At 49.7% G+C, this 27,771-nt stretch overlaps 1 protein-coding gene across 1 annotated transcript in view; it reads right to left on the bottom strand.

Moving 5' to 3' along the window:
• The window catches only part of LOC102564857 (olfactory receptor 1052-like), a 47,108-nt gene extending 19,891 nt beyond the window's left edge, over positions 1-27,217 (bottom strand). Inside the window, exon 1 of the mRNA XM_006275771.2 lies at positions 26,638-27,217. Within this exon, the coding sequence (XP_006275833.2) occupies positions 26,638-27,217 (580 nt within the window). The remainder of the gene's footprint in view (positions 1-26,637) is intronic.
• Positions 27,218-27,771: the final 554 nt, after the last annotated feature.

Raw genomic sequence — 27,771 nt, forward strand, 5'->3', positions numbered from 1 at the left:
TTTATGAAACTTCTGCCCCAGACTCCTTCCTGGTTCAAGTTAAATCACAGTCCCCCAGCATACTTTGCAGCCTTAGGCTGGATTATGCCATCTGCTCCAGAGAGCAGGGCTGGTCCTGCCTCTCTGCTCCCTAGCTGGAGTAGTGAGGGTTGGCTGACAATGGGGTGTGAGAGGAAGAAGCCTGGCTGGGGATGCAGCCCATGTGAGGGGAGGGACTTCCCCCCTCCCCCAGAAAACCCCAGTCAGGGTCTGGAGCCAGGAAGGAGGGTTAAATACCCCTTCCCTGCTCAAAATTACTGCTGGCTGTGCCTATGGACTAGAAATCCCAGAGGTACCTGACAGAAGGAAGAGGAAGTGATAAACTACTCTGCAGAGTCCTGCTGCTGTGATTTTGGACTGCACATCCCAGAAAATTTAGGGGCAGTAGGAAGAGGAAGCTGACACACAGCCCATGCTGGCTACATGCTAGAGAGCTGTGCTCTGGTACCCCCAGGCTTCTGACTTGAGCCAGTGCAGGCATGTGGCTGCATTTGCTGAATCAAAGTCTGTTCATTTCTGTTTCAGTTTAATCTGTGCAGCTTAAACTAACCTGGAAAGACAGAATCAATTCAGCCTGGTGCTTTTTGACTGTCTGTACTTAGCCTTAAGGTTTAGAATGAACTGTAATATTGGGATGGGGGAAGTTCCCACATCTGCCTGCTGAAGGACCCTCACCCCTTCCTCTAATGCATGTTTTCCTGGCCAGTGCCAAACAGGAGACTGACTTCCATCAATGACTGGCCTGAAGCACTGTGGCAGTTCCTATGTTCCTGCACATCATGGTGCTATGTGAAACACCTTATCATTGTTTTATGACTTTTTTATTGAACCACAATTGGGATGACAGGAGTTCTCTTTCCACTTAGAGAACACTGCTGAACCAGATTTAAAAGGAATCTGTACAAAATGTACATACCTTTTAATCACAATGGAGTCACTCACTTCCTTCAAATTGTTTTCTTCATGAGAACAGTGAAATTGTTGTAACTGGAAATTCACTTCTATTTAAAGAAAAGACGTCTAAAGGAGAGAAAGAGAGAGAAGTCCATTTACATCTTTCTTTGCCTTAGAACCTCATTTGCCATCTGGACCTCAGAGCAAGTGATTATATGAACAGCAGCATTTAATTACTGGGTTGCGTAACTGGCATTTTGTTATTTGTTGGTGGCAGCATTCTGTAATGCACTGCTTTTTTAAAAGCTTTATTTTCTGTTTTCCTTAATTGGTGCCTTATATTGAACATGGTCTGGTAACTTGATAATACATTGTAGGTGCAGCTACATGTGTGCTGGATTGCACAGTTGTTACTGTGCAGTCATTTAGCACTTGCTTAAAAAAGTACTAAATGATTGTGCAGTAACTGACGTCACTGCATACTCTGGATGTCACATGAGTCTTTTCCCATGCTACAGGGACATAGCTCATTGCTACAGAGACATAGTGTCTTGTAGACATGCCCAGTGTGGTCTTTTTAGCTTCTTTTAATAAAGAACAATAACTTTAATCTTAAATTTGATACAATAACTTGTAACAGTTAATATTGTGTGACATACTTTTTCCCTTTAAGCTTTGCTCTGTTAAATGCCATATAGTCTGGTATGGTTTTACATTATGCATCATGTATTGGCATACATAATTCCTTACATGAGGCTGCTATTTTAATTATTCAAGTGATAGATATCTGACTGGCTTTGTACATAAGATGATACTGCGCAGTCATTACTCTCATTTATTTAGTACTTGTATTACCAAATATGAAAAAAAGTGCAATAAGCAGAGTTACTAAGCAGTAGCACCAGTGAAATAGTAGCACCAGCAAACATCTTTTAGGTGATGCTACTGTGCAGTAGCCTAATAATACTGCACAGTAGCATATCAGCACTGTCCATGGTATGACACACTATTGCACAGTATTTTTTTACTAGAGTACTGTCAGCATCTAGAGTAGATGCACCCAGGGAGAGCTTTCCAAAGGAATTGGGATAACTAAGGAAACACTGATTTCTTATTGGCTCCTAAATGTGTGTAAGATGAGTAAGAATTCTCAATATGAATGCATTCTACTGCTGCAGCTAAGAGAGAGCCATTCTGAGCTGTCCCCACTGCCAAATTTATCAGCATTACAGTAACAGTGCAATCCTGCATAGACCCCAGTCACACTGGGGCAACTCCCTTTGCAGGCATCCCAAATCAATGTCTAGTCCCTGCTGGAGATCTGGTTTTTGGCTGTGCAAGAGGGTTTTCCATGAACACAGTGAAGAGTCTGCAGCTTGGTGCACTCTGAGTAGGCATGCCCCGGGGCCTCCTTCTGTTCTCAAAAGGAACAGGTGTCAGGGTCATCCATAAACTGCACTAGATACATGCCCATGGTGACAGCTCTGTGGAGGAGAAATCAGCTGAGGTCCCCAGTGGCCCACAGGATCAGGTGAAATATATGTTTGTCCACCAGGAACTCTCATCCTAACCAAGCATATTCTAACACCTGGTGTCCAGGTGACATGCAAGAACAGGATGGTGGAGCTGCAGACCACAATCACATATATCTGGCAGTGGTAGGTGATCTGGAAGTGGACCAGCTTAGTGTCCCCAAGCTGGTGTGGTGGGAAATGCCATAGACCTGCTGAGGCAAGGACCCCACAGTGAGTTCAGAGGGCTGGAGGATACTGGAGAGGTCAGGGACTGCCCTCACACAAGACCTGGTCAATATAGGCCAGGACAGTGTCTAGAAGTGTGGCCTTGACCTCCTGGAGAAGGTGACAGGGCACACACAATGTGGACAGCTCTATGCGCTGGGCCAGCAAAGTGGGATCTGCTCAACCCTGCCTGGCATACTCCAGGAGGTCTCTTATGTGTGTGATTTTGGCCAGGGCCATCCTCCAGCACAACCAGGGCATCTCCATTTCCAGCACCACCAGCTGTTCATTTTTAAGCAGGAGGGAGGAGGGAGGAGGTTGGTACCCTGCAAGACCATGTTGGAGATGGAGACCACCCTCCAGGCCCTGAGGAGGTCCTGGTAGAAATTCTGGCAGCTCTTCCAGGTCCTGACTGGGGATACCTCACAGGTAGAACTGCTGCCAGTCATACTAGAACCCTCAGAGCTGGCAGAAGAAGGTCTGTCCTTAGTAACTCTATGCCACATCACTACCAGCAGCATACAGGAGTCTCTGCAGGACCTGAAGGCAGAAGGTGTGGACCGGGCTGCAGAGGCAGACCAGGCACTACCATTCCCCCACAAGGGGATTCTCAGGACCCCTGCATAAATCTAGTGCTGTCTTAGCCAAAAGAAACCCAATGCCCATTTCTGGAACTTAGCCAGGAGCTCTGGGGGCCAGGAGCTGGCCGGGAACAATGCGGTGTTGAAGCAATGCCAGAGCTTAGATACGATTAGCTGGCCGATGACCAATGCCCTCCTGGAGAGGCACTGCAGCAAACTTGCCCATGCCTGCTGCTGTTCCAAAACCCTGACCTTTAGCTGGTGCCAGTTTCCTGGAAGGGATGGGTGTCTTGAGGATAGGTGAACTCCCAAGTATAGTGAGCCCATGCCCCAGTGGATGCCCTGAAGCACAGGTAGGAGAGAGCCCATCTGCCACCCATCCCCCATCATCAGGTGACAGATCTTGACCTAGCTGACTGAGGCAAAGGAGGCGACTGAGTAGATGGACTGGCAGACCTCCACCTGTATCAGGTTGCCTGGGTCCTGGATAGTGAGGAGTACCTCATCAGCCAATGCTGACAGGACCACCCTCATGGCTGCCTCTCAGAGCACCAGTCCCACCATCTGCTTGTGCAGGAGGAACAGAAAGGGCTCAAGGATAATGGCATAGAGCTTGCCTGACAATGGTCAACCTTGATGCACTCCCTGCCCAAACAGGATGGGCTATGTCAGCACCCAGTTGAGTTTGACCACACACTCTGCAGTGATGTATAGCACCCATAGAAACTGCACAAAGTGGGGACTGAAGCCTGTGAGGTACCCAGAGTTCCGTGAAGTACCCATGTTCCACCCTGTCAAACTTCTTCAGGTCGAGGGACAGGAAAGTGAATGACAGGCCCACCTGGTGAGTGAGCTCGAGGAGGTCACACACACGATAGAGGTTGTTGAAGATGATTCTCCCTGGCACTACGTATGTCAGGTTGGGATGGACAACATTCTCCAGCATGGACTTCAGGTGCAATGAGATGACTTTCACTACCACCTTGTAGACCATGTAGTGGAGGCAGATGGGGCATGAGTTCCTCGTGTCCTGGAAGTCCCCCTTCTTGGGAATGAGGGTCAGAATTACCCTCCTACTTGAAAGGGGGAGCCCCCTGTCCACTTCAGAGTGGAACCAGACTATGGTAACCTGTGGCTGTCCCTTCCAAATGACCTGACAGGCATTGGGGTTGGTTGGACTGGGTGAAAAGAGCTCTGCATAGAAAGCCCTTTCTCACAGCTTGCCAGGATCATTGAGGGGAATGCCACTGTCTTCCAGGAGGCAGGAAATTTACTTCTTGGCACCCATCCTCTTCTTCTGGATGTAGAAGAAGTGCAAGTTGTGGTCCATCTTCTGGAGGAGCTGGATCCACAAGCAGACAAATGCACTACCTCTGCAGCAGTCAGTCAGAGCTCCTCCCACATCTCCCAATAATCTCCACAGAGGGATGGGTTGTACAGGACTGTGGCAGCACCTCTGCAGCTCCAGCACCTCCATCTTGAGCTGCTTCCTGACTGCTTCCCTCTTGTTACCTCTCAGCTCTGTGTTCTTGGGGAACCCTGGCACAGGACACAGCCTGTCTGACTCACAAAGGACTCACCCCCTCCCCACCTCTTTCTGAACAAGAACTAATTAGACAAAGGACTTACAAAAGACAATGGATATGCAGTGGGAGACACACATAAAGCCCTCCAGGAAAAGGTGATAGGAGTGAAGCAACTCCCCTGGTCTCATTTACATGGGTGTTGGGACAGGAAAGCAACCTCATTAGCATTCAGGATGGAGAACAGAAATTCCAAGGCTAGGACTGCACTGAACTCTGGGACCAGAGAAGCAGGGGAGCACTGCATGATGAGAGATGTCTGCTCCAAATTCTAATCAGCCCACATCTATACACACCCAGCTCAGCATTTCTCAGACCAGTTCTAGTAATGACTCCTTTATTGGTACCCAAAACACTGAATCTGCCTGCCTGTATTGTGAGCTCCCTCAGAGTAATGCCACCCATAGCCAGGAGCAATCAGTTCCTATTATCCAGCATATGAGCCATCATTTACCCATAAACAAACCTAATGTTTTCCTAGTTCTCTACAAAAAACCCTGCCCAAGGTCAAGTTTCTGTCCTGGTGCTTGGATCCAAAAACTTCACCAGTTTCACTTTTCTGCCTGGAATATCTTCACTGACCATGCTGAGGGCTCTGCCTGTCTGCAAGCTCCAACAAACACCTGGGAATCTCAACTGGTTCAAGTTTTGCTGGGTGGTGAGATCCCAACTCTTTCTCTTCCTCTCTCTCTCTGACTCCCGGAACCTGACTTTTGCTTCCTTACTCCAGGCACAGCTTTCTAAACCAGACTTTTGCTGATGATCTCTCTCTCTCTCTCTGACTCGAGGTACAGCTTTCTAAACCTGACTCTTGCTGATCAAACTTGAGCTAGACTTCCCCAAATACCTAATTGAAACTATGTAATATTGTAACTGTTTTATTTGTCTCTCTTGCATGGCTATTACTTCTGATATCATGATAAATTCATATACCTGGCAATAAATAACTTTTATGGTCAAGCTGGTTGCTATACTGTCTCTCTGAACCTCACTTACTCTTCCTTCCCCTTGATATCCCCATTTGCTCCACAACAGCTCTTCTTTTACCTAAACCAAAGATCCCTGTAATGCCCAAAACTACAGTGAGGTCCACTAATCAAGGGAGTTACTACTAGGACCATTGTGACAAGAGATTGAGACGTGCTGAGTTTTGAGGCGCATGAGGGTATCAGCTGAAAGTGCTGATCGGGCCCAGCCTGCTCAGATGTACTCTGTTAGCATGTATGTATGTGTGTCTAACTGCATTTATTATTGTCCTGCTGAAATAAGGGATGAACAGAGTTCAACGCACATGAGGGTGTCAGCCTGTCAATGCTGAATAACCCAGCCTGACTCAGATGCACTCTGTTAACCCATGTGCTTGTGTCTGACTGCATTTTATTGTTACCCTGATAAACTGAGTTCAAGGCATATGAGGATGTTAGCTTATCAATGCTGAATAACCTTGACTGGCTCAGGCATGCCCTGTTAATCTGTGTGTGTATGTGTCTATATGTGTTTGACTGATTCAGTGGTTGGAGGAACCCACCCCATTGAAACTGAGTCCTGCAAGATAGCTCCGCTGGGGGTGAGGACTTGCTGAAGGGAGAGATACAGCTCCATATAGAAACATAAGTGACATAAGCAGCACATTGATAGAATTACAGAGACCCCAGAAACATACCCCTAATAAATGAGCACGCTCCAAAGTGATGGACAAATCTGGTAACACTCTGCTTAGTGTGACCCAGTGTAACTGTAGCAAAATAACTGGAAACACACCTTCCCCATGTCCCGACATCTCTGAGCTGAAGAGATGGCTGGCTGTTGCTTGTGCTAGGCCAGCCAAAACTCCTGGAAGGTTGCCATGAAGTTCACATCTTCCATCAGACTGTTGTTGAAGTGCCAGTACGTTGGCCCCGGATGATCAGGCAACAGCATGACCCAAGCATAGATGAGATGGTGGTCACTGAAAGGGCTGACCTAATGCTGGAGGCATGGACTTGAGAAGTACTCAGCCCATAGATGTCAACGTGGTCCCCCTGGGAGTGATGTAGCTGATCCTTCTCCACCCTGATGAAGGTGAAGATGGTGATGTCGCCATGGTGGCAGGCACACCAGACAGCCATCAGGGAGTGGTTCCAGAGGACCCCGAAGAATGTTGGTGGTGGCTTGGCTCCACTCCTTGCTCATACAGTCCCACATCTCAAGGGTGACATTAAAGTACTACTGAGGACCAGGTATTTGTGAGGCTGGGGAGTGCCAAGATAGATGGCTGCTGGCTGGTAGAACTGGGCCATCTCCAAGTCATGCACAAGGGTGTAAATGTTAAGGAGGTTCAGGACAAGCCCCTGTGCCTGGACCCAGAGATTTTTCAGTTGGCCTACCACCTAAACAGCCTGGAGGATTTCTCACTGCAGGCATGGGGAGAATGGGGTGACCACCTCACAAAATTCCTCTGTGAGGTGGCTGAAGTACACCTTGTCACCCCACTCCAACCACCAGCTGGCTTCAGTGGCCAGTCATGTGGTTCTCCTGTAGGACGAGCACAAAGTACCATACCTCCATAAGGAAGGAGAGTACCTGGCACCAGAGAAGACCTGTCTTGCAGCTGCAGATGTTGAGGGTCAGGATGGCAAGTGACCTCAGTGTTAGGGGTGTTGGCTGGATTAGCAGGAGCCTTGTGGGTGGCAACATCAGATGCAGGGCCCTGTAGCAATCCCATCAACCTACTGTACACATAGAGGGTATTGTGGAAGCTGTGGGCCCATGTGTAGTTCCTGGCTTTGTGCTGCTTTGAACCCTTGTCTTCCCCGACCAGCACCCTCACAACATTTAGGACAAAGTGGAAGTCCCCCAAGTGGTGTGAGGTGAGCTCCACCTTGTTCTTGAAGTACTACATGCTCTCCAGGAACTGGAGCAGCTACTACCTGGATACCACCAAGGCTGAGAAATACATGGGTTCCACAGAGTGCACGGACTCCCAATCATCCTCCTCTTGGTCTTGTGTTTCAGGAGGGGTTCTCTTTGCTGCCTGGTGGTGGGGGTGGTTGTTTTCCCCTCTTCCACCCTCATGGGGGTGGAGGCCAGTGAAGCATCATCTGAAGAATCCAGTCTGCTACTTCCCCCAGATCTACCCAAGGGAGCAGTGCAGGCCCTTGGGGCAGGAGTGGGCATGACTTAGGGGATAGCAGCGTAGAATACAGTGGGATCTGTGTAGCATCCACTCCATGGTTCTTTTGGTTGTTGGGGTACACTTCTTCAACTCCATCTTTGTTGGGACCACAGAATAGGTCTCAGTTTATTTCAAGGGTGGTTTTCAGGGACACTGGATGAGATCCATCAGGTGCAGTGATGGCTTTAGTGCTATCCCTGCAGATTCAGGGAAGGGGCTCTTCCCCATTGGGGATCATTGAAGTGAGCTGCAGGGCTCCCTCCTCCCCCAGATGGCTGGAGTGGGGGGCCTATGCTGCCAAGCCCATCCACAGGATGGCCCAGGTGTGTGCCTTTTTTGTGATGCTATGGTGCAGAAGAATAAAACTATTGCACAGTATTGTCACATCATGGTTGGTGCCATGTGATGCTGTTGCTCAGTAGTGCTGGGCTACTGCACAGTCAGCATCTCATGTAGATGCAGCCAGTGTGATTTAAACATTTTGTTTTCTGTCTCCTAACACTTTTCACCACCACCCATGGCTACAACTCGCTTAACAGTCCACAGCTGGTTCCAGTGTCAGGCAGGATTTCTCACTGTCTGCAGTGAACTCCTCCTTGCCTCCAGAGGTCTCAGATTCTCTGCTAGCCCTCAGTACATTGCTTCTGCTACATTGCCCCACTCTTTTCAGCTGCTGTCTCCATGGAGCAGAATCCCTGTGTCTCCACTCTCTGGGGCTTCACACTAGCAGGCTTCAGTGGACTTCAGCAGGCTGAAGACTGGCCAGCATTCACAGAGGCATGTGCATACTCCAGTTCCCCAGCTTGGATCTCTTCAGCAGAGGAACCTCACCAGGCACTGGTAAAGCATTGGGAGTGCATGTGGGTGCACATGCACCCCCTTGGCTTGGCAGTGAACCCCCTGGAAAAAGTGCTGCCAATGCTACCAGAGGCGCCTGTGGGCAGTCAGCACCCCCCCACCCCCCCACCCCCGCCTCACTGCCAACACAGCCAGGGGAATCTGAGAGTGGTCCCTGATCACCACTAGCCACCACCAATGCTGCTAGCAGCATCTGTGGGTGGTTGACAACTACCGGTTGGCACTCACCACTCCCCTCCCAGTGCTGACAGTGCCACCTGCGGTAGCTCACGGTTCCCCCCCCATCCTCTAAGGGCATATGGTGTTCATGTCACCAGAGCAGTACAGAGCTCCCAGAAACAAGGAGCTTCCCCCACATGGCCTTACTCTGCCCTGCAGTGCTGAGTTGCACCTACTGCCCTGCAGAGACCCTGGGGGATGGTAGGAGGGTGGGGACCCCAAACCCACAGCAGGCAGGCAGCAGCAGGGGGGACCCAGGCTCCACACTCTGCTACACTGCAGCAGCTGCCATCTCCTGCAAGTAGCAGTTGGGCTCAGGCACTACTGTGGGGGGCAGGAGGCTGCAGACCTGGGAACCTAGCCTGTAGCCACGGCAGTGGGGGGGGCCCTCTGGCAGGGCTGGGGTGGGGGACAAAAGGCTGTGGGAGGGGGTCAAAGGGCACCAGCAGGGCTGGGGGAAATGGGTAGGGAGTGAGGGGTACCAGCAGGGCCACAGAGCTGTGGGTGGGGAGTGAGGGCACCAGCAGGGCTGCAGGGCTGTGGTTTGGGAGTGAGGGGGGCAGGGGAAGCTCTGATTTTCCATGATAAAAACCCCAAAATCAAATACCAAAATGTGTAGTTATTTAGAGTTTACTTTATTATCGTGATTGAGGCACTGGTAGGCTTCAAAATAGCTTTAAAATCATACCAAGAAAACATTGAGTTGAACTGATACCTATATATATAGTGACTTTTCATTTTAATCATGGATTTTGGGTTTTTAATCACATAATTGGGGAAGGGGGGGTATCAGAAAATTGGCAATTTTTTTATCAGGGAAAATCAGGATCCGTACTCATCACCTAACTTGGGATCTCACCAGGAAGCAGCGGTCTCATCTTGGTCTCCTCCATATGCCAGTACTTACTAAGCTCTCAGCTGCTTATTATCTGGGGCTCTGCAGCTTGCTAACTCTACTGGCCAGCCCTACTGTCAGTAACTGGACATAGCCCTTCTTACACAAAGCAAAGGGAAAGGAATCATATCTTCAAAGGAAAGGAAGGTCTCTTCAAAGACCCTCTGGAGTGCAAGCTTGACAGAGCCCCTGAGACACTGCTTCCTGTAGTTCCCAACTAGGAAGTAAATCATGAGATTAATACTGCTGTTAACAAAGGCCATCATGGGGCATACATGACATCAGCAGATGCATGACAAATAGAACCAAGGACATGATACTTCCCCTCTATGCGGCATTGGTCAGACCACAGTTGGAGGACTGCATCCAGTTTTGGGCGCCATACTTCAAGAAGGATGTTGATAGACTCAGGAGGGTCCAGAGGGCCACTCGTATGGTTAGGGGCTTACAGAACAAACCCTATGAGGAGAGACTGGGAGACCTGGACCTCTTCAGCCTCCACAGCAGAAGGCTGAGAGGTGATCTTGTGGCTGCCTACAAATTCATTAGGAGGCTGCAGCAAGGGATTGGAGATGCTCTGATCACCAAGGCGCCTCTTGGGGTAACAAGGAACAATGGTCACAAACTGACAGAGAGCAGATTTCGGCTAGATATCAGGAAAAACTTCTTTGCAGTAAGGGTGGCCAAAATTTGGAACAGGCTTCTAAGGGAGGTGCTCTCCCCTACCTTGGGGGTCTTTAAGAGAAGGCAGGACAGACATCTGGCTGGTGTCATCTATCCCCAGAACTCCTTCCTGCCTAGGCAGGGGGTCAGACTTGATGATCTGTTGAGGTCCCTTCCAACCCTAGCATCCATGAATAGACAGAGGCCTTAAATGTATCATGGGAAGATGTGATTTATTTATGTTAGTAATTCTGTTATGTTTCATCTGAAACACAGGGGAAGGTTACAAACTCAAGTTTGCATGAATGACAGTCCAGAGATAAATGCAATAAGGTGATAGTAATTTATGTATGAGGCAAGAATGCTAACTGGCTCAACCAGGGGAGAAGCATGTAGGCAAAACTAAACTTACTTTTGAATTATTTATATATAAAAACAAAATTAAAAGTCAGGCCTTTCTGCCTTCCATCTCTAATTTCCTATGATCCTATAACTCGGATCAAGGGGCTCTGTGATCAAGGGAAACCTGTGTCTCCAGGGCAGCCTTTCCCAGAATGAGTCGTGCTGAGACTGAAGCAGTTGTCTCCACTGCCTCAGGCCTGGGGCACTCATTTCCCTCAAGAGGATCTGTCTTCTCTTCAAAGACCCTCTGGAGTGCAAGCTGGACAGAGCCCCTGAGCCACTGCTTCCTGTAGTTCCCAACTAGGAAGTAAATCACGAGACTAATACTGCTATTGACAGAGGCCAGCATGAGACATACACACCATTCAAAAAACCCTGCAAAAGAAGTAAAGTTTAAAAAACTGAACATGTACTGGGCACTTATAGGAATAACCAAGTCAAAGAAGAAAAGGATACTAAGCAAGATAGCAATGTAGAACCTTTGTGGCTGACGTCTCTGTGATCTGTAATGGACCTTGATGAGCAAGGTCAGATTGGAAATAATGATAGTGGGAAAATACCAAAATTCACAATGCAGAAATTTATGACCATGTAATAACACATACCACTATATGTAGAAGGAAAGCAGTAAGAAAAAGTTAGTCCTGTCAGGAGGACAGACAGCCCAGAGCAGGGCATACATCAAGGCAGACAAATATGTTGGCCGGTGAAGTTGATACCAGATGGGCCAGAGGACAGACAAACACCTTTCATCACTGACAGCTGTCAGAAGATACAGGCTGGTGCTGTATGTCAATATAACAAGTGCCTCAAATATATGCAGATGCATTGGAAAATCTGTAATAAAACAGTTGTACATTTCCAGAATTAACAGAATGAGCAAAACAGGCAGAGAAGGAACACACAGTCAGCAATGGCCAGGTTCAGGATATAGATGGTGAAAGTGCTCTTCTTGATATGAAAGCCAAGGACCCATGTAACAATTCCATTCTCCACAAGTCCAAACAAGCTGATTAGGAGAGTGATACAGATAATCATAAGTTCATTAAGACACTCCATAAGACATCCAGAGCTGGGCTCTGTGATTCTGAATCCTTCAATGGGACATAATGCCATATCCTTCTTTCACTTTCTCATTCAGACCTGTCAAAAGAGAGGAGACAAGGGGAATTAATGGCACCTGACTGCAAACTTATTATTATTATCCCAAACTTTTCCCTCCCCAGTTATTTCAGCTTCATGGTTTGGAGCAGGCAGATCCTAGTGAGTAAGAATGAAGAATGAGTCTGGCAGTTACTTGGGACAGAGAAAGCTATAGAAAAAGGCAGAAAGGTTGTGGGACCAGCCTGATGCAAAAAAAAAAAAAAAAGTATTCTGAGCAAGCCAAAGAAGGGATAAAACAAATTAGGATGTACTATCCATCATGTATGGACAGGGAGTGGGAAGAGGAAAAGATTATTTATTGAAGCTGGAAGGGAAAGGGAAAGGGAAGGGAGGGGAGAGGGAGAAAAACATAAATGATGGCTCCGTGCATAGCGATAAGGAAGAACTACATTCCATCCAGCAAATTACAGAAAAGTAGGGCTGGAAGAGACCTTCAGAAGGTCAATTAGTCCAACCCAGTTCCAGACACAGGATCATCATTGTACATACCATCCTATGCAAAACCACTGTCTAATCACTTAGCAAAACTACACAATCAACCTTGACAGAACACAAAACATAACACCCTAACCTGCCCCAGTTAAATCCCAGAGACTACAGTGGCTAATGTCCTGCTGCTGTGAGGTAGATAAAATATGCTAAAGAGATCCAAGGAAGAGAACCATGCCCCTGCCTACAAAAGAAGGGAAGAATCCCTACAGTCCATAGCATTCTGAACATGATATAAAATTCCTTCCTGACCCTAACTATTGCAATCAGTCTGACCTAAGTGGAGCAGAAAGAGCTTCTAGCCAGAAACTTCTTGGTTTAAACACTGGCACACCATAGTCAATATCCCCAGCCTTGGCTGCAGCCAAACCCAAAGCTTCAGAGAAAGGTGACTCGCTGTCCCCAATCTCCTTCCCCTGGCATGTATAACAACAGAAAGGAAGAAACTTTCTTCCTGTCCCCATGTGGCATCCAATGAAACCCAGTAACATAGGAAATGGTAATCATAGAGCCTAAGGCAGGGGTGGGCAAAATATGTCCCATGGGCCAGATTTGGCCCACCAGGCCATCTATATGGCCTGTGCAGCCCCTAAAAATTTTAGAAAATTATTATTTATCTTCCCCTGGCTCCTGTCATAGATGACAGGAGTCAGGGGCAGTAGGACCCAGGGGGAGCCACAGCAAGCTTCTGCAACATCAGGGCTCACCCACCCCTGCCTCTTGCCATCCAGAAGTTCCTGCCTAGCAGAGTCTTCTGGCACAGGACCATGGGGCTGCTCGGGCCTGCGCTGATGTGGAAAATTCAGGTAAGGAGGGGGAGGGGAGGACCGTGGCAATCGCCCCAGACCTGCCAAGTTCCATGGTCCAACCATGCAGCTGGGAGCCACATGGTGCAGGGCGACAGGCAAGTGGGCAGCAAAGTGGGAAAAGTGGTGGCAGGGGGCAAGGGGAGTGGAAGCGAGTGGCTTTCGAGAGTGTGGGGCCAGTCTGTGGGGCTCTGTGTCCCAGGGCCCAGAGTCAGGAGGGGGCTGGAAGAGGCCCATGGAGCTGGGCTGGGCTGCCAGCAGAGAGAGAGGGGAGATGGTCAGTGGCTTTGAGCCAGCTGCTATATGCCTTGGCCTCTCATGCAAGATAAAGTGGCCCTTGTGGCACCCCTCAGGGCTACCACTGTGGTTGTAGCAGCTGCAGAGCTTGGTGGCAGCAGCAGAGGAAGAGGAGGATGAGGCAGGCTCGGCTGCTGCTGCCTTCTCCTTGTTGCCACGCTCACAGCACTGCTCCCAGCTCCTCTCACAGAAACATCCACTTCCACCACAGTGTTCCAACTGCATCCAGCAGCCATGCTCCATCTCCCCATGCAGCTGCTGCTGCCAGCCCCTCTTCTGCAGCCACTGCAGCCACCTTTGATGTTATTCTGACTGCCACAGACACCTTGGCCTGCTGCAGGGATGACACCGAGCACAAGTGGTGCTCAGCCGGGACAGCAGGGCCTTGGCAGCAAAGGCAAGCCAGAGGCATTGAGGCCCTTTTAGCACCCCTCAGGGCCACTAGCATGGTTGTGGAAGTTGCAGTGGAGGTGGAGGACAAGGTGGAATCGGCCACTGCTGCCTTTTCCTTGTCACTGTGCTTGTGGTGCTGCACTCTGGAACCCTGTGCAGCTGCTACTATCAGAGCAGGCAGCTGCCACTAGGCAACAATTCTGGACTGCTGCTGCACCCCTGCCTCCATGGCCAAGCACCCCTTGCACTCAGTGCCATATCGGCATCAGGCCAAGGTGGCCACAACAGTATGTACGGCAACAGTGGCGGCAGCTGCAGAAGTGGGTGCAGGGCCAGCAGTGGCAGCTGCACAGGGAGGCAGAGCACAGCAGCTGAGTGTGGTGGGAGCACCGTGGTGGCAGCAATTGCTCCCAGAAGCAGCCCAGCAAGCTTCATCACAAGCACAGTGACAAGGAAGGTGGCAGTGGCCAAGCCCTCCTCGTCCTCCTTCTCCACCATGGCCAATGCCGCTAAGCCCCACAGCCACCACAACCTGGAATTCTTGAGGCAGCTCTCAGAGGCTGTACAGTTTAGAGACATGGCTGTCATGGGGAACCTAAACTATCCTTGCATCTGCTGGGAGAAGCAGTCAGCCAAATCCAACCATTCACATAGGTTCATAACCTGCGTGCAGGACCTTCACCTAACACAGGAGGTATACGGTCCTACTAGGGGGAATGCTTTATTGGGCTTGGTGATGTCTACAGGGAATGACCTGGTAAGGGAGCTACAGATTCATGGTCACCTTGGGGACAGTGACCACCAATCAACTGAATTCACCATATGGCATAGGGTGAGTAAGATAACTAGTAGGTTGGAAGTGCTTGACTTTAGGAAGACTGGCTTCAGTGTGCTTAGGAGTCTAGTCAATGAGGCACTGCAGGATAAGAGTATTGGTGAGATAGGAGTCCAGGAAGGGTGGTCGTTTCTAAAGGAAGCGATCCTTCGGGTGCAGAGGGAGATGATCCCAGTACGAGGAAAAGGGGGAAGGGAGACAAAAATCTTCCTTGGCTAAACAGGGAAATCTAGGGGAGCCTAAGGGCAAAAAAGAAGGCATCTGGGGGATGGAAGCAGGGGGAAGCTACCAAGGAGGAGTATACCTACTTGGCCCGCACTTAGGTTCATAGGTTCACAGACGCAGGGTCGGAAGGGACCTGAGCAGATCATCAAGTCTGACCCCCTGCCCTGGACAGGAATGAATACTGGGCTTATATGACCCCTGGTAAGTTTAAACTCATATGACCCCAGCTAGGTAATTATCAAGCCTCCTTTTAAAGACCCTTAAGGTAGGAGCCAGCACCACTTCCCTTGGAAGTTGGTTCCAGATCCTGACTACCCTAACTGTGAAGTAGTGCCTCCTGATGTCTAGCCTGAACCTACTCTAAATCAACTTGTGGCCATTATTCCTTGTTATTCCGGAGATGTCCCAGTCCCTGCTCAGGAAACTGGAGGCAAAGAATTTGTTAAAATGGTCTGCTTTTTCATCTGGTAATACCACCAGATTGCCAAGCGTATCCTGCAGGGGCCCCACACTGCCTGGTGCCTTCTTTTTACTTCCTTTCTAACTTGCAGGGAGGCAACCTGAAGGATCATATTTGTGGAAATCCAGCAGGAAAAAAAATGCAGCAGGGCAACCTGCATGAATTCATAGCAGGTAAATCATACCTGACCAAGCTGGTTTCATTTTATGACAGGGTCACAAAATGCTTAGACGCAGGAATAGAGGTGGATGTCATTTTCTTGGATTTTAGCAAGGCCTTCAATACAGTATCTCATCCCATTCTCATAAATAAATTAAGAAGCTGTGACAGATGTTTACATGGTCCGGTGGGTGGCAAAGTGGCTTAGCGGTCACACCCAGAGAGTGGTAGTGGATGGGTCGGTATCGACCTGGAAGGATGTAGGGAGTGGGGTACCACAGGGTTCAGTCCTTGGGCCTGTACTCTTTAATATCTTCATTAGTGACTTGGATGTGGGTGTCAAGTGTACTCTGTCCAAGTTTGTGGATGATACTAAGTTGTAGGGTGAAGTGCACACTCTGGAGGGTAAGGAATAATTGCAGGCAGACCTGGACAGGTTAGAAAAGTGGTCAGTACACAATATGATGCAGTACAACAAGGACAAATGCAGAGTGCTGCACCTAGGGTGCAAAAATATCCAGCACACCTACTGGCTGGGAAGTGACCCTCTCAGCAGTATAGAAGCAGAAAGGGATCTTGGAGTCATAGTGGATTCTAAGACGAACATGAGTCATCAGTGTAATGAAATCATCAGCAAAGCTAACCAGACGTCATTATGCATCAGCAGATGCATGACAGATACACCCAAGGAGGTGATACGTCCCCTCTATGCAGCATTGGTCAGACTGCAGTTGGAGTACTGTGTCTAGTTTTGGGCACCGTACAACAGCAGCAGCAGTGATTGGCCATGCCCCTTCCTGTCGCAGGTTGCTGCTGCTGTGGCTGGTTGCTGCAGGCTCGATCTGAAGAGCTTCTGGGGAGAAAATGGCCAAGCCCTTTCCTGCCTCTGGCTACTATTAACTGCCGGCTTGGTCTCAGAGCTTTTGGAGTAAGTTGGTCACACCCCTTTCTGCCTTGGGCTGCTGCTGCACCACCTGACACCACACCTGAATTGGATCACTTCCTAATTGACTGAATGTTCCTACCCTCCCCCACAGCTACCTCACTGCATCTGATCCTGATTTGTCTTCCTGCCTGCTGCTCTACTGCTGAGTGACTGCCTGGAGGCCTGAGAGGCTTCTGGACAGATCTTCCACGCATAAAGCCCCTCCAATGCTCCAGCCATCTTTTACACCTGCCTCAGCAGCCTTCCCTGTGTGTTGTTGGTTTTGGGGTTTTTTTGGTTTTTTCCCTTGTGTGGTAAGTCCTGTGGTCCACTCTCCCTGATCTGGTTGGGTGGCTGAGTAAGCCAGCTTGAGTTTTCCCCAGCCCTTGTGTGTGTATTCCACCTCCACACCAAACATTCTCAAAGCATAGGCCTCCTGGCTTTTTTCCTGTGGGGCTGTGGCTCAGTGAGCTTCAGCCCCCTTCCTCCCTATGACCCTTCTGCCCCACAAGCCCAGCCTGCCCCTACTAGATTCACCATCCCCATGGGATATTTTGTTTTTCTGTATTGTCTTCCCTGCCCTCATGTGAAACAATGGCAAGAAAGGAAACTTCTGGTGGGACAGATGCTCCCACAGAGCTTCCTGCAGCCCCCACTGTGGGGGTGGATCCCAGCCAAGTCCCCAAGGAGATGCATGCCCTTGCAGCTTCTACCCCAGAGGCAGAGCCAACCAACTTCCTCTGAGGGTGCAGAAGCCAGCAACCTCCACTGCAGAGGCAGATGGGACTCTGGTTGGGAGCCAACAGGGCCAACTCCCCTCCCCCCGGAGGGGTTCCCAAGCCCCCTCTCCCATCATCAGGGACAAAGGGCAAGGGCAGTGAGAAGGGCCTCTCTTCAGCCTCCTCCACAGCTGGGGGTGGGAAGGGCAAGGGCCCTGCCCCCAAGCCAAGACCACCAGCGCCTGAGGGGACCAGGTGCACTACACCAGCAGCACACCCACTCAGCCTGATCCTGGCCCTAGCTCTAGCCCCACCAATGTGGCCCACTGCAGGGGGAACTGCAGCTATGCACAGACCGCTGTGGGGAGACACAAACCTGGGGGGCCTGGAACCTCCACCACCAGCACTTCCATTTTGGGCAGCAGAGCCCCCTTTCCGGCACTCACCCTCAGGCATGGGGTGAAGTGCCAACTGCCCAAGTGGGAGAAGCTGCACTTTGAGACCTGGGTACGTGCCCTGGCTTGGGTATTGAGGGCCCCCAAGATTGTGGTGGCCTCCTGCTTTCATGGTAAGAAGGTCTTTTTCCTAGCCTCAGAGGCCACTGCACAAAAAGCAATGGAGAGGGGGCTCATGGTAGTGGGCAAGTATGTCCCCCTTGAGCCTCTAGAAGAGCTGGGGACCAGGGTGGTCCTCAGCTCCATCTATCCCTATATCCCTTATTGGGTTCTGCTCCCCCAGCTCCAAACCCTGAGAAGTGTTATCTCCCAGGTGGTGGCCATCTTGGTGGGGTGCTGAGACCCTGGCCTCTGCCGCATGCACTCTTTCTGTCACCAGGTCATGATTCAGCTGGCGGTGGAAGCATGTCTGGAGACTGAGGGGTACCTGGTAATTCCTTATCAGGGGGCCCTGGTGAGGATTTTCTATACACTGGGGGACCTGTGGTGGTTCCAGTGCCATGCCCCAGGTCACTTGCATCATGGGAAGAAGCGGCCCAGCCTCAAGGGGCCTCCCCAGCTCTGTCTGACACCCCACCCCGGGGAAAGATCAAATGGGTGATCCCCATGGAGGAGGTTTAGGGGCTGCTGGATAGTCCCAGGCAGGAGCCAATGGGGGAAGCCCTTCATTATGCTGACCAAGGTCTACCCCCTGAAACCACAGGCACCTAGGCTGAGACCTGCCCAAAGGAAGGCCTGGTGGCAGAGCCTCTTCCCTCTGATCTAGAGGATACAGAGGCCCTGGGGTTCATCCCAATGAGTCCTGAGGGAGGAGGTTCCCTTTCCCAGGACCCTGAGGCAGATGCCAATGCCACCCTGATGCCTGGTGGGTCTCTTACCTCCCCCTCCAAGGAAAACCTCACCTCCAGCCTGCCCCATAGTCCTGCACCAGAGGGCGTCACGGTGGGGTCCCCTAATCAATGGGCCGATCTCGTCGGGGACCCTGCACAGACTCCCCCAGGGCTTCAGCTCTGTCCCACCATTTTGTGAAGGAGCACCACCCGACCCTTACCCCCACCTCTCTCCTAGGGGTCTGCAGAGCTCTCCCAATCCCAACCAAAGTTTGGGGTCTTAGCAGACCAGGGGGTTCAGATGGTGTCAAAGGAGCCCTCTAAGCTCCAGGACCATGAGGAGGATGCCTGAGAACCAGCAGGCTCCATAGAGCCTGCAGACCTCTCAGTCCCAGCAGTCCCCAGGGATGAGCTACTTGCATTTCTTGACCGTAACTACACACACCACTCTACCAATAAGGTACAGCTAGCCTTGGACCACTAGGGAGATTTTGTCAGCATCCTCGCCACTGTGGATTTTGTCAGCATCCTCACCACTGTGAGGGCACTGGCAGAAGAAGGCAAGGGGCCCAAAAGCTGCAATGCCCAGATCTATAGGTGGGCTTGCAGTTTCATAGATGCCCTCTATACATATGGGAAGGTGCTAAACAAACTGGTGGGCCACACACAAGGTGTTGAGATGCACGAGACCCCCACTGAACCGTCTACTACCCCCCCCCCAAACCATGTGATCACAACCCTCAATGTCCATGGCTGCAGGAAGGGTCTCCAGAGGTGCCGGGTGCTTTCCTTTCTTCAGAAGGGAGGGTACCCCATGGTATTCTTGCAGGAGACCTTGACACCTCCAGCCAATGAACCAAATTGGTTGCTGGAGTGAGGAGGCAGTGTCTTTTTTAGTCACCTTTCAGCCACCTCATGTGGGGTGGCCACCCTGTTCTCCCCAGGCCTTCAGCCGGAGGTTGAGGTGGTGCCAGGCCGCCTGCTGCACCTTTGGGTCCAGGTGTGGGGGCTAGTCCTGAACCTTCTGAATGTGTATTCCAACTCCAGGTCCTTCACAGGGGCAGATTTCTTCTGCCAGGCGGCCGCATACATCAGCACCCTCAACCCTCGCAAGTGCCTGGTCCTTGGTGGACTTTAACATCACCCTAGTTGTGCAAGACTTGTCAGGCAATGAGTGGAACCAGGCTGCCGCTGGTGTCCTTGGGGAGATCCTGATGGACTACTCCCTGGTGGATGTCTGGCATACCTGTCACCCCACTGAACCCCGTGCCTTCATGTATCTATCTGAGGGTGGGAGAGGTGCAGGTATGCCACTCCCAGTTTGACCAGGTTTATATCTTTTCACTGCACTTTGCCCTGGCCCACTCCTCTGCCATCTGGCTGACCCCTTTCAGCGATCACCACCTTGTCTGGGCCTAGGCCATGCTGGGGCCTGGGTGTCTGGGGTCATCCTACTGTCATTTCAATGCCAGCCTTCTGGAGGATGTGGGCTTCAGGGAGGCTTTCTGGGAGTTCTGGCCTGGCAGGAGCAATGGGCAGCTTTCCCCTCAGCTCGGACTTGGTAGGGGATGGTGTGCATCCGGCTTTTTTGCCACAGCTACACTCGGGCACACCCAGCAGAGGGAGGCGGTCCAGGAGCAGCTCAAGCGGGAAGTGCTAGAGCTGGAGAGGCATCTGGCCAATGACCCAACCAACATGTCCCTCTGTGGAAAGTGTTGGAAGAGGCACGAAGAGCTTCATGTTCTGGATGACCACCAAGCCCACGGTGCGTTTGTCCGCTCACATGTCCAGCTCCTTCGGGAGTTGGACCATGACTCCTGTTTCTTCTATGCCCTGGAGAAGAGGCAGGGGGCCAAGAAGTGCATCACCTGCCTTCTGGCGGGTGACGGCACCCACCTCACATATCCAGGTGAGATGCACCAGCACGCCTTCTATGAAGAACTCTTCTCCTTGGATCTGACCAATGGAGAGGCCTGTCAGACCCTATGGGAGGGACTCCCTCAGGTCAGCATGGGTAACTAGGACCAGCTGGATGCTCCTCTCACTCTGGCTGATTTTTCATCCGCCCTCCAACTGATGCCCAGCACCTTCTTGCCAGGCATTGATGGGCTGACCTCGGAGTTCTACGGGACTTTCTGGGACATCCTCAGCCCGGATCTTGCTGCAGTCCAAGCCAAATCCAAGGAAAGTGGGGAGCTCCCCCTGTTGTGCCATGCTGACCCTCCTGCCAAAGGCAGGAGATCCCTGTGACCTAAGGAATTGGCATCCCGTGTCCCTCCTCTGCATGGACTACAGGGTTGTAGCAAGGGCCATCTCGCTGCACCTGCAGTCCGTGCATATGGACATGATCCACCCCTACTAGACATACATGGTTCCTGGATGTTTCATTTTCAACAACCCGTACCTAGTTCAGGACCTCCTAGAGCTAGTGCACCAGGAAGGCCTGTCTTTCACCCTCCTATCCTTGGACCAGGAGAAGGCGTTTGACAGTGTGGATCATGGGTACCTCACAGGCATGCTTTGGGCCTTTGGCTTTGGGCCTCACTTTGTACGGGCTCTCCAGGTGCTGTAAGTCTCTGCAGAATAGTTGGTCAAGCTCAACTGGACCCTGACAGGAGAGGGGTGCATCGAGGCTGCCGTCTGTAGGGCTATCTGTATGCCTTGGCCCTGGAGCCCTTACTTGTTCTCCTGTGGAAGCGAGTGTCAGGGTTGATGTTCCAGGAGCCGATGGTGCAGCTGGTCCTGTCAGCATATCCTGATGATGTATTCCTCATGGTCCAGGACTTAGGTGACCTGGCACAGGTGGAGACCTGCCAGGCATTGTACTCAGCGGTATCTTCTGCCTGAGTTGACTAGGTCAAGAGCTTTGGCTTGATGGTGGGTGATAGGTGGCAGGTGGGACCACAGGATCCACTGGAGTGTGGGCTCACTGCTGTACTTGGGGGTGTACCTGTCCCCCACAGACCCCTCCCCACCAGAGAACTGGTGCCAGCTGGAGGCAAGAGTGATGGAGTGGCTCCAGGCATGGGCAGGGCTCCTGAGATGGATCTCCCTGCATGGGAGAGTGCTGATGCTGAACCAGTTGGTCCTGTCCATACTCTGGTGCTGCTCACACCCTTCCTGTGCCACCTCAGGTCCTGGCAGGACTCCAGAGAGTGGCGCTGGAGTTTTTCTGGCTGGGACAGCACTGGGTAGCTGCAGAGGTCCTGAGGCTCCCCTTGTGGGAGGGCAGCCAGGGCCTGGTTTGCCTGCACAGTCAGGGCCTGGTTTGCCTACGCAGCCAGGTCTTGGCATTCCACCTTCAGGCCCTGCAGCAACTGCTGTATGGTGTCAGTGGCCAAGCAGCATGGGGCCACCTGTGGCGCGCTTTCCTCCACCACTTCCAGGGGCTCCACTATGACTGGCAGCTAATCAGCCTGCAGGGCTTCTCCCTGCAGGACCTGCAAGGGCTGCCAGATGTCTACCAGGACTTCTTATAGGCCTGGAGGCTGGTCTCTGCCTCCTCCTCTGGAATGCCCAGCTGGAGGTACTGATGGCAGAGGCACCCTGGTTGCAACAGAGGTTGATCCTGGCAGGTGTCACCCATATGGAAGACCTTCTGGATTATGATAGGCAGGAGTGGGCAGACCCTGCAGTGCTGGCCTGGCATATGGGTCTACTCACAACACGTGCAGCTTGCCTTCTAGTCCAGGAGGTGAAATCTGCCCTACCTCCTAATGCCCTTGCCTTTCTTGTCTAGGTCCTGCATGGCAGCAGCAGTCCCCGCCCCCCCACCCATGTCCTCCAGCCCACCAGAGTTTGTCATGGGGCCAGCACCTCACCCAGCTTCACAGCACTCCCCATTCCACCACCTGAGCTGGCTGGAGGACACCAGACCAGTCTGCTTTTCCACCATCTATTGCCACCGCCTCTAGATGCTTGAGCGCCGCACTGTCCATTATGCTGCCTTTGCATCCCATCCAGACACCAAGATGTGGAACCTACTCAGCAAGGGCATGGCTGGGGCACCCCAGTGGCTGAGTCTGTACTCCACCTTTATCGCACGAGCCACTAGGGACCTCAGCTGGTGGCCCTCCATGGAGTCGTCGCCATGGGCATGTATCCAGGTACTGAATAATTCTTTTATTTTATTGTTTCTGACAGTTCTCCTGGAATAGATACTAGGCTCAACAGCCTGTTTTTCTGTGCATCCCCTCTAGAACTTCTTTAAAATATGGGAGTCACATCAGCAACCACCAGACTTGTGGTACTGGGGCTGTTTTTAGTGGGATGTTGCACGCTACAGTTCAGAATTCAGCAATTTCTGTTCTCAGCTCCATCAAGACCTGCTGGTGAACGCCATTAGGTCCTATTGATGTGCTACTGTTTAATTTACCAATTTCCTCTATGGCATCATCTACTGAAACCTCAGTTTGGGTCAGATGCACTGACTTGTTCCTAGAGAGAAGTGAATCTGGTGAGGGAATCTCCCTAAAATCTTCCACAGTCAGAACAGATGTAAAGAATTAATTTAGTTCCATGGCAATGTTCCAGTCAACCTGTAGCATACCTTTTACACCCTGGTCATTCAGAAGCCCAGCTGACTCCCTGGCAGGTCTTTCATTTCTAATATACTTTAAAAAAAAGATTTCTTGTTACCTCTTGTGTCTCTCAGTTTCTCCTCAAATTCCTTCTTAACTTGTCTTACTATGTATGGTTTTACTTTCGTTTTGCCAGAGCTTATGTTCTGGCAAATCAAATGCCAGAAGGCAGGTTATGGTCAGCACTATAGCACTGATCACTTCCCACACTCCAGTTATCAAAATCATGGACCAAGTTGTGGTCAGATCCTATTCCACTGCATAGTGAGGAGGAGGACCCATCCTACACTTGCATGTGCTGTTTTTGAGGCACTCCATCTGGTGGCATAAGATTTATTAGTGCTTTTATCTTTTTCTTCCGTCCTATACATCTTACCCAATTTTGAATTCATCCATTTTATTTTAATATTTTTATAGTGATTTCTCCAAGTGTCTCATTTGGGCAAATGTAACAAGGAAGTCACAAAAATGTTTCACAAAAAATCAAAACATACACACAGCTTATTTTCCTTAAAAAGCTATCATTTCTGGCATTTTAGTTTGGTTATTTTTTGACAGATAACCTTTCCATCTGAGAAATGGGTATAAGCTGTAACATAAACCATAAAATACAACACAGGTTTAGAGAAAGTCTATAATGAGATAACTGGATCTGTGGATGCAGGGAAATCAGTGGACATAATATACCCTGATTTTAGCAAGGCTTTTGATAACATCTCGCACAGAATTCTTGCAAGCAACCTGAGGGAGTAGGGGTTGGATGAATGGACTGTAAGGTGGATAGAAAGCTGGCTGGATTGTCAGGCTCAATGGGTAGTAATCTATGACTCAGTGTCCAGGTCGCAGCCCGTATGAAGTGGAGTGCCCCGGGGGTCGGTCCTGGACTCAGTTTTGTTCAATATCTTCGTTAACAATCTGGAAGATGGGATGAAGTGCACCCTCAGCAAGTTCACAGATGACAAAAGATTGGGGGTATAGTAGATACACTGGAAGGTAGGGATACAATTCAGAGTGACCTAGACAAATTGGAGGATTGGGTCAAAAGAAATCTCATGAGGTTCAACAAGGACAAGGTCAAAATCCTGCACTTAGTACAGAACAATCCCACACACCCCTACAGCCTGGGGTCTGACGGGCTGGGAAATAGCTCTGCAGAAAAGGACTTTGGGGTTACAGTGGACAATAAGCTGAATATGAGCCAGTAGTGTGCCCTTGTGGCCAAGGAGGCTAACAACATACTGGGTTGCATTGGTAGGAGTGTTGCCAGTGATCAAGGGAAGTAATTATTCAGCTCTATTCTAAACTGGTGAGACCACATCTGGAGTACTGTGTCCAGTTTTGGGCCCCCCACTATAGAAAGGATGTGGACAAGTTGGAAAGAATGCAGTGGAGGGAAATGGAAATGGTTCAAGGGCTGGGGCACATGAGTTATATGGAGAGGCTGAAGGAACTGGCCTTATTTAGTCTGCTGAAGAGAAAACAGAGAGAGGATTTCATAACAGCCTTTAACTACCTGAAGGGTGGTTCCAAAGAGCATAAAGCTAGATTGTTCTTAATGGTGACAAATGACAGAACAAGGAGCAATGGTCTCAAGTTGCAGCAAGGGAGGTTTTGTTTCGATATTAGGAAAAATTTTCTGATTAGGAGGGTGGTGAAGCACTGGAGCAAGTTACCTAGAGAGGTGATGGAATCCCCATCATTGAAGGTTTTTAAGACCTGGCTAGACAAAGCTTTGGCTGAAATGATCCAGTTGGGGCTGGTCCTGCTTTGAGCAGGGAGTTAGACTAAATGACTTCTTGATGTCCCTTCCAACCCTAATTTTCTATGATTCTAAAAAATCTCTAGGCAACCTCAGGATCACTGGCAGGAAGCTAAGTACTGCAAAATGGCTCCTGTGCTGTTCTGCATATGATATTAAATACAATTTATTTTCCATTCTCCTTACATTCTGGTTTATATAAGGGCCTTGATAGTCTCACCCCGGTAGGCTTTGAAGCAGGAATGTATTGAGGTACTATATGACCACTGGAAGCAATGTTTCAGTTTGCTGGCAAGCCCAAGCAGATGCCTCTGCATGAGTTACCTTCAAATAATGTTTTCAAATCCTCCTTCACAACACAAGGGCAAGATAATAATTATTTTTATATGTAGGCTGACAAAGGTATAAGATCACATGGCTGAAAGTTGGGACACCTTCTGGACTTCTTTGTCCATACCTCAGTGGTGACTAGAGGTGATTTGAATGTAGACAGTCCAGGTGCATGTCTCCCAACACAGTGCTCTAAAACTCTCCAGTTTGGTTGGCATGAAGCCTCATATGTGATCATTTGGAACCCTTAGAATCACTGTCAAGGCTTTCTTCCAACCCTCTGGAGCATACCAGGCATGTTCAGCATGGCAGCTCCTGCAACAGTATCCAGTGCTCCTTGAATCATGCCAAATTAGCAGTCTTTGTGTCAGGGCACCTTTCCTACATTATTGCTCTACAATAATACCCAACCTAATCAAGAGAGCTGTAGGGGCACAATGCAAAAGGTAACTTGCAGGTGAAACCACTTGAAACATACACAGAGATATTCTCATGCAGAGGATTTTTTCTTCACTTCCCTATGGTAAAGATAGCCCAGAAGAGAGAGTGAAGAAAGTCCTTCATAAAAATGTAGTCTTCTCTGTCCCTTTGATTCACATCTTCATCAGTCACTCTAAATGCTCCTTCTTTCATTGTAGGAATGTCAGAAATCCAGCTCCACATTTCAGCTGAGGATTTCTGCAGGACAAGAGACCATAATTTCCTTACAAACGTTAAAAAGGGACTTTAGGACAGGCAATGGTTCAAACTGGCAAACAGAGTAGAAAGCACACATCACATTCAGCATGCTGTCACTTGTTGAAGAATAACTGCTAGTGTGACCTGGTCTTAGTAAAAAAGAAATTTCTTCTCCATCACTTTAGAAATGGCGTATTTCACATCCTTGTTCCTCAGACTGTAGATCACAGGGTTCAGCATGGGGATGATGGATGTATAGAAGACAGAAGAAATTTTATCTGTATCTAAGGAATAACTGGAAGTAGGTCTGAAATACATGAATATAATTGTGCCATGTAATAGGGCAATGGAGGTTAGATGGGAAGCACAGGTGCTGAAGGCTTTGCGTCTGCCCTCAGTGGATGGGATCCTCAGCACGGCTACAAGGATGAAAACATAGTTGATGATGAGGATGAGCAGGATGGAGATTTCAAACACGGTCCCCACAGTGAAAAGTAGCATCTCACTGATAAAGGTGTCAGTACAGGACAGAAGGAGAAGTGCAGGGAGGTCACAGAAGTAATGGTTGATAAGATTTGGACCACAGAAGGACAATCTGAGCAAGCCGCCTGTCTGAACCAAGGAATTCACAATGCCCCAAATATATACTCCCACCATCAGTGAAGAGGACAGCCTTTTGGTCATGACAACCGTATAAAGCAAAGGGTTACTAATTGCAATGTAACGATCATAGGCCATCACAACCAGAAGAAGGAACTCTCCTGCTAAAAACATGGTGAAGAAAAAATACTGAGCAATGCAGGCCCCATATGGAATGGATGTCTTCTCCACCAAGTCTCCCAGGATCTTTGGAGCAGTCACTGAAGAATAGCAGAAGTCCATGAAAGCCAAGTGGCTGAGGAAGAAGTACATGGGAGTGTGGAGGCAAGATTCAGTCCTGATCAATATGATCAGCCCGAGGTTCCCCATTGCAGTGACCACATAAATCACCAGGAACACCAGGAAGAGGACATACTGAAGGTCTGGAACATCAGTGAATCCAACAAAAAAAAATTCAGTCACTGTGCTTTGATTTTTGCCAGGCATTTAATCAGTAGACATGTATTACATGCTGCAATAATATTGATAAACCAGTTATCCACTTAATTAGGTCAACAGAAATACAAAGTCTACATAGTTTTCTTCATACATTAGCTCTTTCTGACGTCCATTTTAGTTGGAACCCAGCTAAACCTATGAATTGCAAGACTGAAGCCATAGGCTGTTTACAGATGTGGGGAAAAAAACAGTGCTTTACTTTCAGCTTGGTGTACCCCCACCCAGAGTGCAGCACATGTCCAGAAAAGGCATCACAGTAGTTTGACCTGGCTTGCCCAAAATCTGCATAGATTGCCTGCTTCAGTGGGGGTTTTTGGTGCTTTATTCTAATAGCAGATTGAATCAGCTTTGGATACAAGTACCAAAATACCCTGCTGAAGTGCCTGATCTATAGAGATGCTGGGGATCTGGGTCAAATTGATGTGCTCTTCTTGTAAAGCGCTCTTTCTTTTTCACATCTGTCAGCAGCCGTAGAGTGTAGAGAGAAGAATCTTTGGGCAAATATTTCAGTGGCCTGGAAAAATTAATTCCAAATTGAGGAC

The sequence above is a fragment of the Alligator mississippiensis genome, chromosome 2, assembly GCF_030867095.1.
Source record: "Alligator mississippiensis isolate rAllMis1 chromosome 2, rAllMis1, whole genome shotgun sequence".
NCBI classification, from domain to species: Eukaryota; Metazoa; Chordata; order Crocodylia; family Alligatoridae; genus Alligator; species Alligator mississippiensis.